We start from the raw sequence: 14,402 nt of genomic DNA on the forward strand, positions 1-14,402 counted from the left end.
GCCTGGCCCCTTGGCCCCGCCCCGCTCCCCGCTGCCCGCCGGCACCCACTTCTCCTGGGCCGAGTGCAGCAGCTGCGCCAGGCGCTCGTATCTGCGCTCAGTGTCCTCCGCCCGGGTCCTCAGCAGGGGCGCACTGCCGCTGCCCGGGAGGGCCCGCACGAACGCCTCGCCCTCCGCCACGCCGCGCGCCTTCTCAGGCTCAATCCGCAGCAGCTCGTTGGTGATGTTCTGTGGGGACCACAGCCCCTCGTGTTGGCTGCAGCTGGGTGGCCCCCTGCCCCCTGGGGCACGACCACACCTCAAGGGACAGCTGGAGCTGCTGGGGACGCAACCCTGCGAGGCAGGTACTTGCCCTCCCATTCAGGGTGAGAATCCTACACCTCCAAACAGCGCAGGAAGGGCGGTGCCGGAGCCCCTCTGACTGCCCACTGCTGAGCGTCCTCTGGGCCCCGACTCGGTCCCTACCAGCCCTGATGTAAGGCCGCATCAAGGGCCAGTGCCTCCTCTGTAAACCAGGAAAGGTCATGCTTCCCTCAGAGAGCGGGCACTGAGGACTTGAGAGGCTGGGGGGTGAAAGGGGGGTGGTGGATGGCACCCACATGCATCGTCTTGCTCCGTCCTTGTGAGGCCCCCGGAGTGGGGACCAGCCCACTTTGCGGAAGAAACTGAGGCTTGGGCTTAAATAACGTGTCTGTGGCCAAGCAACCAGCGAGCAGCTCTGTAACTCGGAAGCCCGTGTGCTGCTGGGCACCACAGCCTCCCCCGGGCTCAGTGCTGAGCTGCTCAGGCCGCAGTCACTGCTGCCCTGGGTGCCGCTGTGAGCCCGCAGGTGACAAGCTGTGCACGGGGAGCTTGGGCCTCACCAGCTCTTCCTCCTGGGGATGTGTCTAGGGTGCTAAGACACAGGCATCCCCTCAATCCTCAACCTACAGCAGCCCCCCGACTGCCACAGATCAGGACTAAGGGTACATGTGGTAGGTGGTCCCCACTGAGCACCAGGACCCCCACAGGGATGAGATCTTAAGCAGGGCCCCAAGGGGCCAGCCCGTGTCCCCAGTGGGCAGTACTTTGAGGTCCTTGGCCCGCTCGGCGCTGTCCTGCACCGCGCGGCCCTGCTCCAGTGGCGGCCGCAGGATCCCCGTGATGGCCTTCTCCTGCCGGTCCAGGTCGCTGGCCACCTTGTCCAGGCCAGCGAGCAGCTGCCGCCCCTGCAAGTCGGAAGCATCTGCCAGAGGGAAATCAGAGAAGCACGTGGCAGGGGAGGGTGTGCGGCCCAGGGAAGGGCCAGCCCAGCCGCACACCCCCATGACTGACCCACATTCCCATCTGCAGCACAGACCCTGGGTTCAGCGCCGCCCTAGTGTCCCCCTAGAGCCTTGGGCAGTGGCCCGGCACCCACCTCCGGGGTTCTCTGCTTTCAGCACCTGGTAGCGCTGCTGGAGGGCCCCTCTGCTGACCGCTGCCTTCTGCTGCACACTCCGGAACCGGCTGTCCAGGCTGTGGGAGCAAAGGTGGGCTGGGGCCAGGGCAGCCCACTCCCCCTCCAACCAGACGCAGGAGCCCTGGCCTCTGGCTGGGCACATGGCCCAGAGGAGTCACACAGCTCACCAAACACTCTGAGAAGCCAGTACACACAATGGATTCGCCATGATGCTGTCTTTCTCCCTTCCACTTTCACACGGACCCCCTTCCTTCTCTCTCTCCTTTCCACTTTTTTCTTCATAGCAAGTCTCACTACCTAAAATTATCCCTGGTCCTGTCTTCCCCACCGAGGTGCTCCCTGAGGGAGCAGTACACAGTAGGTGCTCAATAAATACATGCTGAATGACTACGTGAAGGCATTCCTTGAGTCACCAATTCAGCGAGGCTTTCTGGGGTGCTCTGCACTGAGCAAGGCCTGGAGACAGTGAACCCCAAGAAGCCCTGCCCGGTGAGATGGACGCACACAAAGGGCATCCCACCAGCAGTACGTGAAGCGGGAGAAGGCGCTCGGGAGCCGAGGGGCAGCCCCACCCCTGGGGCCAGGGTGGGGGACGAGGGGCAGTCAGGGGAGGCTTCCCACAAGAGGGACCCCAGAGCTGAGTCCTAAGCTGAGAGGCCTGAGCCAAGCAGGCCGCAGGCAGATGGCCGGGTAGTGGGAGCAGCAGGAGCAAAGGCCGAGACACCTGCGGAGGCCTGTGCCCACCGCCGGACACTCACGTAAGCAGGCTGGCAGGCGACAGCGTCTCTCCCTCCCGTACCGCCAGGGGGTGCGGGGCCTGAGGCTGGGCCAGGAGGCCGGGGCTGTGAACGGGGCCTGAGGGGCCCAGGGGTGGGGGATAGGGCGCCCGCGAACCCGGCTCCCCTGCCCCAGTACCTGTCAGCCAGAGCCAGGGCCTCGGGGTCGGTGGGGAGGACCGCGAAGCAGACGGCGGGGGCGCTCAGCTTGTTACCCGCGCTGTCGGTGAGGTCCCAGCTCTCCCCATTGTTGCTCTGCAGGGTATAGCTGCAGCCCCGGGAGATCGGGCCCTGGCAGGGGCAGACCGGTCGGGACGCATGGAGATGCCTGCCCGGCTGGCTGGGCCCTGTCACCGGCTGCGCCTCCCGTCTTGGACCTGGGGAGCTGTCTCTCAGGCCCTCCTGAAGAGGTTGTGCCATAGGCAGTGGAAAGGGGCCCCACGGAGGGGACATGGCGGGCCTGTGGGCCCAGCACCACCGGCATTCCCCCTTGTGGAGCCCCCACCACAGAGGGCCAGGGCAGCCGGCGGAGGGCGTGGGGCTGGCAGGGACTCCAACAGCGGGTGGGCTCTAGCTCCTGACGTGTGAGGCCCGCATCCAGCCATGTCACCACCAAGCCTTTTCAGTGCCACGGACAGAGGCAGGTGGGGTGGGCCGGCCTCACCTGGTCGCCCTCAAAGTCGCAGAGCGCCTCCACAGGGATGGGCTGAAGCGGCGTCTCCCGGCGGTACCTGAGGGGCACCACCCGCTGCCCTCGCTTCTGCAGGCCCCGCACCACATGCTCGTACTTGTCCAGAGCCTCCTCCTGGTCCTGAGCACAGGGGGGGGCGCCCGTTGAGGCCACGCGGCTCTGCCCTGCGGGCGGGCGGGCGGGCGGCAGCTGCAGGCAGGCCCCAGCGGCCCGTCACTCACACTCAGCTCCTGCAGCAGCAGCTCGATCTGGAATCGGTCCTTGAAGTCAGGGCTGTACTTCTGGTCCAGGTCTGAGTCCACCTTGCACAGCAGCTCCCGAGCATCCTTCATGTCTTTGTGGAACTAGGGGAGACCAGGGGGCCCCGTTATGGACGGGCAACCACAGGACACTCATGCTAATCCCGGCTGTGGCTGCAAGCCCACCCCTGGGTGGGGCTGGGCCTCCCCGAGCCCTGGGATCTACAGGCCAGGCAGCTTGGGGCACCCCCAGCCCCCCCGGCCCGGCTTCCTCGGGGCCTCGTGGGGAGGAACCCAGGTCCCTTGCACCAACCCACATGTTAAGGTTTCATACATACACACCGCCAAGCTCTAAGTTCTATCACTTTCTTCTCTTTGCGCCAGGGACACCCTTAATGCTATACTTTCTAATTATTGACACACGTAAGACAACCCTCTCCGCTTTGTTCTAGACAATTCTCTCATCCATTCTTCAGTGTATCACCTCTGGAGTCACTCTTTGTCATCTGTCCCCTGGGCTGCAGCCATGAGCAGACTGCGGGATCCCTGTGAGCACACAGCCCAGCAGGACTTAGACACCAAACCAGGAGTTACTTTACTGAGTTCAAGAATCCCCAGTCATAATCACCTGCAGCTCTTGTGAGCGCACTCCCGTGGGCACAGCCCGGCGCCCATCAGTGGCAGAACGGGCAGACACAATGAGGTCCGGCCACACGGTGGAATGTTATTCAGCCATAAAAAGTGCTGCTACGATGAGCATAAACTGGGAAAACATGCTCAGTGAGAGAGGCTGGATACCAAAAGGTGCAGAGCATGTGATTCCATGTGTATGAAATCTAGAACAGCTAATCCACAGAGAAAGGAAGTAGAGGTTACCAGGGGCTGGGGAGCAAGTGTCTGATGGGCCCAGAGGTCCTGTTCAGGGTGGTAAAAAGGCTTTGGAAGGACAGTGCTGGCGGCTACATAACGCTGTGAACGTAGTGAGTGCCACCCATCATTATGGAGAATGACTAATTTCATGTCACATATATTTTACCAAAATGAAAACCCCACACGCTCATTCCGGGCCCCATGCTGACCAGTGAATCAGATTCTCCAGCCCCGCCCGCAGGGAAGACAGATATGGGCCTGGAGAGCTTAGGGCACACTCGCGCACGCCATCAGAAGCGTGGGCACTGGGAGGCCTGGGAAGGCGGCCCCGCTCGGCGCCTGAGGAATCAGCGCCACGGCCTTGAGTGACAGGCACAGAGGCACCAAGAGCTCCCAGTAAGGCACTGGGGCTGGCGGGCACCTGGTGGTAGTCCTCCATGTGCTTCAGGTGGCTCTCCTCGCAGATGAGCAGGCTCAGGTACTCCTTCCAGTCTGCGTGCACAGCCTCCATGTGCGCCTGCGAGGGGGGTGGGGGGTGGGGGGCAGGTCACCGCTGGGCCAGTGCCCGGGATGCTGAGGGAGGAGTGGGGGGCAGGGGCACCTGGCATCTGCCTCACTGTGGCTCCTACAGAGGCGGCCAGCTCCTGTCCGGGGGTGGGCGGAGGAGAGAGGGGATATGTTGAGGAGCCAAGCAGGGCAGCCATGTAGGGTGCTCGGTTTGTGTACTGGGCGAGTGACAAGTAGGGGCTGTGTCTGCCCAAAGCGGTGCTTTTTAAAAATTCTCACAAAGGTTACTGTAGGGGGTTGAATAGGGGTATCCTCCCTTTCCCAAAGTTGTGTCCACCCAGACTGCAGAATGCAACTTTATTTGGAAACAGGGTCTTTGCACAGGTAACTGCTTAAGGATCTCAAGATGAAATAACCCAGGGCTTAGGGTAGATCCTAAACCCAATGACTGGTGTCCTTGTAAGAGAAGGAGCTGACACACAGTAAGGGAGAAGTCGTGTGCAGACAGAGAGGCGATGCAGCCCGAGCCTGGGCACACCGAGGCTCCTGGTGACCCGCCAGCAGCCAGGAGCGAGGCAGGGAAGGTCTCCCCCCAGGGCCTTCAGAGGGGACAAGCCTGCCGACACCTTCATTTCAAAATTCTGGCCTCCAGGCTTTATGTGAGAGAATCAGTTTCTGTCGCTCAAAGCCACCAAGTGGTCATTTACTATGGCAGCCCTTGGAGACTGAGGGGCACCCAGCTGAGGTAGAGGATCAAGATGAGAGGAGGCAGGATTGGACAGAGCAAGGTAAGACGGCAAAAAAGGAAAGACAGAGGACACAGGATGTCCCCACCTTGGGGGACTGCCCAAGTCCTGGGCAGCCCACAGCAGAGGCTGCCCTGAGGCCACCCTGGAGGAAGCATCCCCTCCAGGGGCACACGCACCTCAATGGAGTTCCTCCCGGGGTGCTCGGCAGCCAGCAGCTGGTCACCCTCGCTGTGAAGCTTATTGATTCTCTCCTCTTTGGCCTCCAGGTTCCGGTTGATGAAATTCTGCATCAGGGGTCGTGGAGAGGGCTCAGTGCTGGCTGGCAGCCCCGTGCCCCTTCCCGGCCCGCTCCCGGGCCCCAGCACCCACCTCGTACTGGCGCCGGCGGCTGGGGTAGTCCAGATTGCGGTCACTCCAGTCGTACTGCATGCGGTCGTGCGCCTGCTGGTCCAGCCAGTACAGCTCGTTGGTGCAGCGCTGCATGTAGTCCTGCAGTGAGCTCAGGTGCCGCTGCCGAGCCTCGGACACTGCCTGTGGGGCAGGGACAGGGCTGAGGCCTCCCGGCATACCTCCTGCGGGGCTGGGCACCTGCCAGCCCGGCAACAAGCCCAGCTTGCCCATCCCTGGCTGGCCTCCCACGGACCAGTCACCCAACCCTCCAAGATTTGTGCATTCCTTCAGCAAATGTTTACTGAGCATCTGCTAAGTGCCAGGCATCACTCCAGGCACCGCGGATACAGCCGCGGAAGAGACAGATGAGGCCCTTGTGGAACTGGCATCTCTGTGGGGCCTTAGCTTCCTCATCTGCAAAATGGGCATGACAACATGGGCGATCTCCTAGAGCACAGAGGCTGGCATGCAGCTGGTGCCCAATAAGCATCAGCAGCTGCCACGAATGTTTTTATCTCTATCAAGATCACCATGTAGAAGGCGGAATGTCAGAAGCAAACTGCTACTGTTTTATGTATGAGAAGAGGTGGGGCACAGGGGAGGCTGCAGGGGAAGGAAGGTGCGTTTTGCTCTGCAAGTAAGAACACATACGTGGGGCCTGCCACGTGCCGGGACTGCGCTAAGGTCTTCGACATTAGGGCAATCCTCACAGCAATCCTCAGAGACCAGGCTCTCAAAGTGACTCCAGCTCACAGATGAGGAAAATGAGGCTAAGCAGCTCACCCATGGTCTCCCCACCAAGGGTCCACGGAGGTGGTGCAGCTCTGGAGCCTCCACGTGGCTGTACTCTACCATCTCAGCATTGTCACATCCCATGCATTCGAAATGTGTGCAATGGGAGAGCATTTACACATTGCACGTGTAGTTTTAAAAAGAACGTTCTTTAAAGGTTTTGAAAAAGGGAAATAAGAATTTCTTCTTATAAAGCACAAGCATCATACTTGGCACACACAGGATGCTTAACAAGGAAATAAGCAAACTGTAGGACAGGCCGTATCTGCAGCGTCTATTAGGGTTTTCCGTGAGCACAGGGCAATCCCAGGCGCCTCTCAGGGAGGGGTTTGGGGACCATCTCCGGCCACTCAATCCCCTCTGTTTCTGGCATGTTAACTGCACGCTTCCTGTTCCTGCAGCCCCGGCTTCCCACCCCGCCCGTCGTGTTCCCTGGGGGCTGCTCACCAGCAGTTTCTGGTACTTGGCCTGGAGGTCACTGTTCTGCTCCTGAGGACAGAGCCAAGGGCACGGGTCAGGGTGGGGCTGCAGGCGAGCCCCTCCCTCCCGGGGTCCACTCCTCCGCCGGTGCCTACCTTGCCCCCGACCTTGGCCAGGTGAGGCCCGATGGCCTTGACCTCGTTGTGGAAGATATTGTGCTTCTCCACCTGCTGGTCCACTAGCAGCAGGTCTGTCCCAAAGCTCTGGCTGCTCAGCTTATCCTGGGGGGTGGCGGCCAGAGAGATGGTGGGGATCGGGGGGGGGCTGGGACTAAGCCCACCCTGTGGCCCCGGAGAGACGCAGGGAGTGGCTGTCACCTCCACCATCCCATCTATCCTGTCATCATGTTTGATTCACTGCAACTTCCGAGGTCCACACGGGCTCCACTCACGTCGCAGATGGCTGGGGGAGTCTGCCAGGCCCCCAGACTCTTGCATCCAACCTGCCAGGACCCCAGCAAGCTGGGGGCTAGGGGGTGATCCCAGGAGGGTCCCAGTCTCCACTTCTGCTGTGTGACCCTCAGCTACGTGACACACCTCTCTGAGCCTTACTCTTCTCATCAATAGAAACATCAGGAAAATCGAGAACACGACTCTCCCCGCCTTCCCCCAGCAGGCCTGCGGCGTCTGTCAGACGGTGGGGTCCTCTGTGCACACGCAGCCCCCTCCCCAGCTGAAGCCAAGCCCGTACCAGCTTTTCCTCCACGAGTGCCGCCCAGTTGACCTGCGGGTCCACCTCCTTCACGGCCAGGCTGTAGATCTGCTTGTGTTTCCTGCGGAGGTCGGTCACACGCTCCTTCAGCTGCCGGATGCTGAGTGGGCAGAGCAGCCACCCTGGTCAGCGGGATCATTGGCAGGGGCACTGCCTGCCCCCCCGCAGGACGCTGCTCAGTGCCTGGAAGGGCAGTGTGACTGGGGCCGTGGGCTCTGAGAACTGGCACCCTCCTCCTCCTGTCCACACTCCCTCCACGCTTCCCGGGGCCTAAGGGGTGCCCGCTGCTCTCCAGGGTCCACCGTCCAGCAGGTGCTGCAGGGGTGGTGTGGGCCATGAGAGGGACAGTGCAGGGAGGCAGGGGGCACACAGGGACCCGTGCCCCTGCCAAGGGTGGGGCAGGGGCAGCAGGGGCCAAGGGACGTGTCTTGGGTGCTGATTCACCCACACCTGAGCGAGGTGAGAGCAGTGGGCACGGGAGGCCGGCCGGGCCTCCAGGAGTGGGAGCTCATGCGCCAAAGCCTGGAGGTCAGACAGCACAGGGGTCAGGAGCTGTGGCTGCACTACGACCAGCACGGTGGGATCAGCACTCTGAGCCTCAGTTTCCCTGACTGCAAACTGGGCTGTCATGACGGTAATATGAAGCCACTGGGCACGTGCCCGGCATCTAGGTGGCCCTCAGGAAACCCTGGCGTGGACTCCTGAGCAGGCTGCAGCCCTCCTCCCTGGCCCAGAGGGGCTCCCCAGAGACCCCAACCAGAGGGACCTACTCTTCAGCGATCATGTCCCCCTGGGGATGCCTCATCTGCTTGGCGATGGCCGAGTCTGCCTCCAGCAAATACAGCAGCTTCTCGGAGTCCGACACCTTCTGCAGGGTCACGTCCCGGTGCGCGAGCTGCTGGCCCTCCTGCAGCCGGGCCAGGTCCTGCGGGAATCATGAGACAGAGGCGGGAACAGAGGACAGGGACTCAGTGGGCACTGCAGGGACAGGAAGGCTGGGAGGAGGGGGCGGCTCCCTGGGCCAGCCAGGTCCAGGAGACACCAGAAAGGCCAGTCAACAGATGAACCTCCCAAAGGTGATTTCAGGTTCACACAAGTGGGTGTTTGCCAGGGAAACACATGTCAGGTGGAATGAGGAGAACCGGCTTTAGCTCTGGGAGTCGGTGAGGCCCCTGTGAGGCAGTGACACAAGCTAAGAATGAAGGACAGAGAGAAGAGTGTCCTAGGCAGAGGCAACAACCTATGCAAAGGCCCTGAGGCAGGAAAGGGCAAGCAGTGACTGAACTCACAGGGGCTAGAAGGCTGGATGGGAGCAAGAGAGAGGCAGGCAGGGAGGCAGGAAGCAACACGGCCCCACCCATCCTTAAAGGGGAAGCATGGGGCCTCTGCAGGGGGAGGGTACAAGACGGGAGGGCAGCCAGCAGCCACAACAGGCGCCGGGTGACAGCTGAGAGTGTCCCCCACCAGGCGGTACCAGCCGAGATGGTGAGAATGAACGGTGCTGGGTGTTAGGTACAACCACTAAGTCACTGATGAATCCAGGGTCTCTGCTTGTTCAGGGAAGAGCAATGAATGGCGGTCAGGGCAGCAGGTTTCCAACCACCGCCCGTTAATCCCCGAGCCAACACTCGTGGAGCTTGGCTGGACACTGCGAGGGGGAGGCAATGACGAGGCAGCGATGGCTGAGGACAGACCAGGGTTACTTGGGGGCCTGGAGGCGGACATCCCTCCCCTGGCTGGGTCTCAGCGTCCCCATCTCTGCAATGGGAACAAGAAAAATGCCTGCCAGAGAGATCTCTCAGCGGGGATGGACTGAGCTGGACGGTGGTGGCGAGGACAGCACTGGGAATGCACTGAAGGCCGCGGAATGTTCACTTCAATGTTAACTTGAAAAATGCAGAGGCATCCCAGAGGACTCTCTCAGCAGGAAGATGATGGAGCCTCCCAAGGAAGAGCACGGGACACAGAGGATCCAGCTCCTGTGAAATGCCCTGAACCAGCTGACCCGTCGAGGCAGAAAGTGGATGAGTGCGCTTGCCCAGGGGCTGGGGTGCAACAGGCCTGCACCGAACATGCGCCCAAGAGATTCTACGAGGGGATGAAGACGTTCTGAAGCTGATCTATGGAAATGGCCGTGCCACTCGGCGAAGTCACTAAAAATCACTGTGGCGGACACTTGAAGTGGGAACATTTTATGATACTTAAAATGTGCCTCCATAAAGCGGTTAAAAAAGGAAAAGAAAGGAAGCAACCGCAAAAGGGAAAAGACGTGAATGGAGGCAACGTAGCACCTGGTACAGAGTAAAGACTTGACTTCCCTTCGGAGAGAGGAAAGGTGTCCAGCCCATCTTCCCTGACCAACTCAGCGTGGGCCGAGGGGCTTGGAGGGGAGGCCCGCGGGTCAGAAGGCCAGTGGGGCCGGGACACCTCTCCACCCCAGGGGGCGTCTGGCCCAAAATAAACAAACTGCAAAAAAAATGTCACAGCTCTTGGCTCAGGTGGAATTTTATCCACTTGATCATCACCAGGTGATGAGAAGCTCCCCCCAGCGCCCCAGGCAGTCACAGTGTCAAAGATTAATTTTGCAAAAGGGAGAAGTAAGTTAATCATTGCCTAATTCATGCAGGTGCTGGGTGGGAGCGCAAGGCCTCTCAAAGCCTGGCCCGGAGAACACCCGGCGGAAGCAGTCGGCAGACTGATGAGGACGGGGAGGCCGGCCGAGGAGTGGCCTCGCCGGGACTCTGACCGGGAGGGTCACAGGGACGCCCCGGGAGCTGTTCTCTATCTTGACTTGAATGCGGGTAACTCTGATGGCTGGGCGCATGGGGGACTCTTAACATTTGGACACTTTCTATGTACCTTAGGTACATTATACTTCAATAAAAAGGTTTTTAAAAGTAGAAACAAATCACAAGCACTAGTGTATCTAAAAAAGCACACACACGCCGAAGGGCAGGCGAGACAGCAAGTCCTGCACACGCCCCCGGTCCGGGCTTGGCGGTCAGGATACGGACGCTCCCTGCGCCAATCTTTCAGCTTCTATGTGCATTTAAAGCTTTGGGTAGACACAGAAGGTCCCGTGTTATAGGAATCCATTTACATGAAGTGTCCAGAATAAGCAAGTCCGTAGAGACAGAAAGCAGGTAAGGGGTCCCAGCGGGGAGCGCAGGCTGATGGCTGCGGGGTTTCCCTCTGCGGGGATGGACCGAGCCGGACGGTGGCGGCGAGGACAGCACTGGGAATGCACTGAAGGCCGCGGAATGTTCACTTCAATGTTAACTTGATGTTATGTGAGTCTCACTTCAATTTTTAAAAAATAGGAAAATTCAAGAAAACTTTTGGATAATAAAGTGAATAATATGTCCTTTCTGAAAAAAGGAAGGAAAGAAAAGATTTATCCTCGCCTTCTTCAAAACATGTTTTTCATGTCTGTTTGTTCATTTGAAGTTAAAAAAAAAGTTCAAAATCATCTCCCAAATACATCCTTGTTACTGTGAGTCATCACTCTAAGCAAATACAGTGAGAGGGCTGGACCCTGTTCTCACCCACACGCACATACGCACGGGACACAGGCAGATACACCGGCGAGGTAATAGCTGAGAGATCTCTCTGGAGGTGGAATTATACATGATTTTAATTTACTTCATTATACTGGTTTAGAAGTTCAAAAATGTTTGCAACAAGCACATACTACTTGTATTAGGAGGAAAAAAGGACACTCCCCAAAGAGCTGTTATCATTTAGGGAAGAAAACACAGCGGCCATGAGAGAGGGGAGTAGAGACTCCCAAGAGGGGCTGGCTACTAGGGTGGGTCAGATGGAAAAGATATTGGTGGGGCACTGGGGCAGGAAAAGGGGGGGTGGAGGGGCAGGCAAGGGCAGGGGGGGAGACATAGGGAGGGTCCCCGGCAGGGAGCAGAGTCCCCACTTGCCTCTCCTGCCCCCACAGTCCCCACGCCCCATTTCTCACCCCAGCCCAGCTGATAGCCCACCACTGCCCCCCTCATATCTTGGGGCACCTGTAGGCTGGCCCTGGGTGGTCAGAGGCGGGGGCCGCCACGGCTGGGCCTGGGGACCACCTGGAGCTGCCAGGCCTTGAGCTCCCTTAGCATCTGTCTACCCACAATCCCCCCGTCTCCCGGACCCAACTCTGAGTCATCACCTGGGGAAGAAGGCAGATGAAACACAGACTGCCCAGGTAAATTCAAATTTCAAAAACATAGATTATATCTCAAATAGTGCATGGGACAGACACACTTATACCAAAAAAAAAAACTGTGTTCTGAAATTCAGGTTTACCTGGATCGTTGTATCTTTATTTGCTAAATCTGGCAACTGCACCTCCCCAATGCTCCTGGGGCCAGTCATGTCCCTGGACTAGTCACCCCGGCCCTCTCTGAACCTCAGTCTCTCCAGCTACAGAATGGGTATAAATCAACCCCACTGGGCTGGCGGAGGGTTCAAGGAGAAGACGGTCACTCTAGCAGCTCATGGTGTGAGCGCTGCTCCAGCGTCTGCATGGCACAGAACCCTCCAGAGCGCCTACCGGCCCAAGGTGAGCATTAGCCCCAGGCAGCAGAAGAGGAAACTGGGGCACATGGGCGGGGGCGGGGAGGGTGTGATTAGCCCAGCTACGGCCTCTGTCCCCTCTGAGAAAGGAGGCGGCTCACATGCACCTCAGTAGAGGCTGTGGTGACCCCACACCGTGTAGTCCCCACAAATCCTTGTGGCAGCCCAGGAGATGGCGTGACTCCTTCCAGAGGGCGTCACTCACAGAGAGGTAAGGGTACTTATCCAAGGTCACACAGTGACGGCGAAGCGGGGGTCCTAACCGGGGCCTGGACTCTGAGACCAGGGCTCTCGTCCAGACAAGACCCGGGCTGGGGGCTGAACTACAGCCCCCCGGGTCTCTCTTCCGAGTTTCTCCACCCCGGCTCTGCTGACCTTTGGGGCTGGGTCACGTCTCCTGACCTGGCTACATGTCCCCTGTGGGGCAGAATCACCCCCAAGTGAGAAGCCGCAGGGTCAGGCAAGACCCTGGTCCTGAGTGGGGCTGGAGGCGCAGGGGGCCCTCAGGGCGGGGGGAGCACTCACGCTCTGCATCTTGGCCTCCGTGTCCACAATGTTCCTCTCCACCTGGTCGGCATTCTTCTGCAGCTGCTCGATCAGCTCGGACAGCTCCTTGTTGGAGATGCTGTGGGCAGAAGGCGGGAGGCCCCAGTGGCGCAAGGGCCGGAGGGCAGGGGCCCTGTCCCCACCAGGGCCCCAGCCCCTGGCGCTGAGCAGGAGCCACCCAGTGAGCCCCAGAGGGAGCTCGGCTGTCCCCCAGGGCAATGTCACTGAAGCCACAGGCGTGAGCTGGCCCCTGCAGGGCACCAGCCCCGCCCCGGCCGCTCACTCTAAGATTCCTGTTTGCCACGTCGGCAGAGCACCTGCATTCTCTCCCCACCCCCCCGATTTTTTATTCAGATGTAATTCACATACCTTAAAATTCGCCCTTTACAAAGCGTAGAAATTCAGTGCTTTTTAGCCTATTCACAAGTTATATAACCACCACCACTATCTAATTCCAGAATGTTTTCATCACCCCAAAAAGAAACCCTGACCCATTAGCCATCACCCCCCCTCTCTTCCCAGCACCTTCCCGTCTCCTTGGCTTTGTCCACTGGGGACACTTCCCATAAGGAGGATCACACAGAAGGTGGCCTGTTGTGTCTGACGTCTGTCTCTTAACATAGTATTTTCAAGGTTGTATTTGAAATTCAGTATTTCAGTTCAGGTTGTAGCATGAGTCAGGCTGTTCCTTTTAATGGCCGAGTAATATTCCTTTGTGCAGATGGACCGCCCACCTTGTGTTTATCCGCTGATGGACATTTGGGCTGTTTCCACCTCTTGGCCATTAGGAATCACGCTACTATGAAGGTTTAGACACAAGTTTTTGTGTAAGCACCCTTATTGTTAAATACCTGATACTTTTCTTTTGACCTATGCATTCTTTATATTTAAATACATTTACTTAAAAAGGGGACTTGAGCTCCCCATTATAAACAGAAAACCAGAAACCCTTGCCATAAATGAAAGTAACTGCCAAAATAAATTCCACGGAAATGAAACGACGGCACTGGGTCCCTGCCGGACTCTTGGTTGCCTGCACACTTCAAGACCAAGCCCTGCCCTCTCTTGCTGAAAAGCAGAGCTTGGCATGTACCGTGGCCGATTGGGGGGTACCAGTAAGCTCAGACCCTCTCTCGGATGCTCCCAGGGCATCTCAGACGTGAGATCACAACGGCCTCCCCACCACTGTCTCTGCGTTTTCTCCAGTCCCAGATGGCCACCCTCAAAATCAATGCACAGCCTCTGGCAGACACTGTTGTGCGGGGGGTGTGTGACTTGGCCATGCCGCTGTGCCTCTGTGCCTCTGCCTCCCTGTCCGATGGAACGACCGTACCTCTCCCAGAGGGTGCTAGGGGCAGGGGTGAGGTTATGCAGGCAGAGAGCCAGGCCCTGAAAGCCTCACAGAAGAGTGTGATCACAGTCATCAAGGGGCCTCACCGTTCATCCAGCCCTGCCCTTGTTCTCTTTAAACAAAACGAAGATGCAATACCAGAGAGGGTCAGTCTCCCAGCCGGCCGGCCAGCGATGGTCAGCACTGACACCTGGTCCCCCGACGTGGATCAAAGACCCTGCATACCAGCTCCACAGTGGAGCCCAGGCAGCCGAGCACCCAGAAGTTTCATTCCACTTGCACTCCTTGAG

The 14,402-nt window shown here is 59.0% G+C and overlaps 1 protein-coding gene across 1 annotated transcript in view; it reads right to left on the reverse strand.

Moving 5' to 3' along the window:
• PPL (periplakin) overlaps positions 1 to 14,402 on the reverse strand; it is a 41,045-nt gene that overhangs the window by 9,015 nt on the left and 17,628 nt on the right. Inside the window, exons 2-15 of the mRNA XM_036920510.2 lie at positions 12,741 to 12,840; positions 8,417 to 8,571; positions 7,626 to 7,746; positions 7,031 to 7,156; positions 6,903 to 6,944; positions 5,643 to 5,804; positions 5,450 to 5,557; positions 4,439 to 4,534; positions 3,130 to 3,252; positions 2,882 to 3,028; positions 2,357 to 2,508; positions 1,400 to 1,497; positions 1,068 to 1,225; positions 50 to 228 (exon numbers count right to left, since the gene is read on the reverse strand). Coding sequence (XP_036776405.2) covers positions 50 to 228; positions 1,068 to 1,225; positions 1,400 to 1,497; positions 2,357 to 2,508; positions 2,882 to 3,028; positions 3,130 to 3,252; positions 4,439 to 4,534; positions 5,450 to 5,557; positions 5,643 to 5,804; positions 6,903 to 6,944; positions 7,031 to 7,156; positions 7,626 to 7,746; positions 8,417 to 8,571; positions 12,741 to 12,840 — 1,767 coding nt within the window. The remainder of the gene's footprint in view (positions 1 to 49; positions 229 to 1,067; positions 1,226 to 1,399; positions 1,498 to 2,356; positions 2,509 to 2,881; positions 3,029 to 3,129; positions 3,253 to 4,438; positions 4,535 to 5,449; positions 5,558 to 5,642; positions 5,805 to 6,902; positions 6,945 to 7,030; positions 7,157 to 7,625; positions 7,747 to 8,416; positions 8,572 to 12,740; positions 12,841 to 14,402) is intronic.

This window comes from Manis pentadactyla, chromosome 10 (genome assembly GCF_030020395.1).
Source record: "Manis pentadactyla isolate mManPen7 chromosome 10, mManPen7.hap1, whole genome shotgun sequence".
Lineage (NCBI taxonomy): Eukaryota > Metazoa > Chordata > Mammalia > Pholidota > Manidae > Manis > Manis pentadactyla.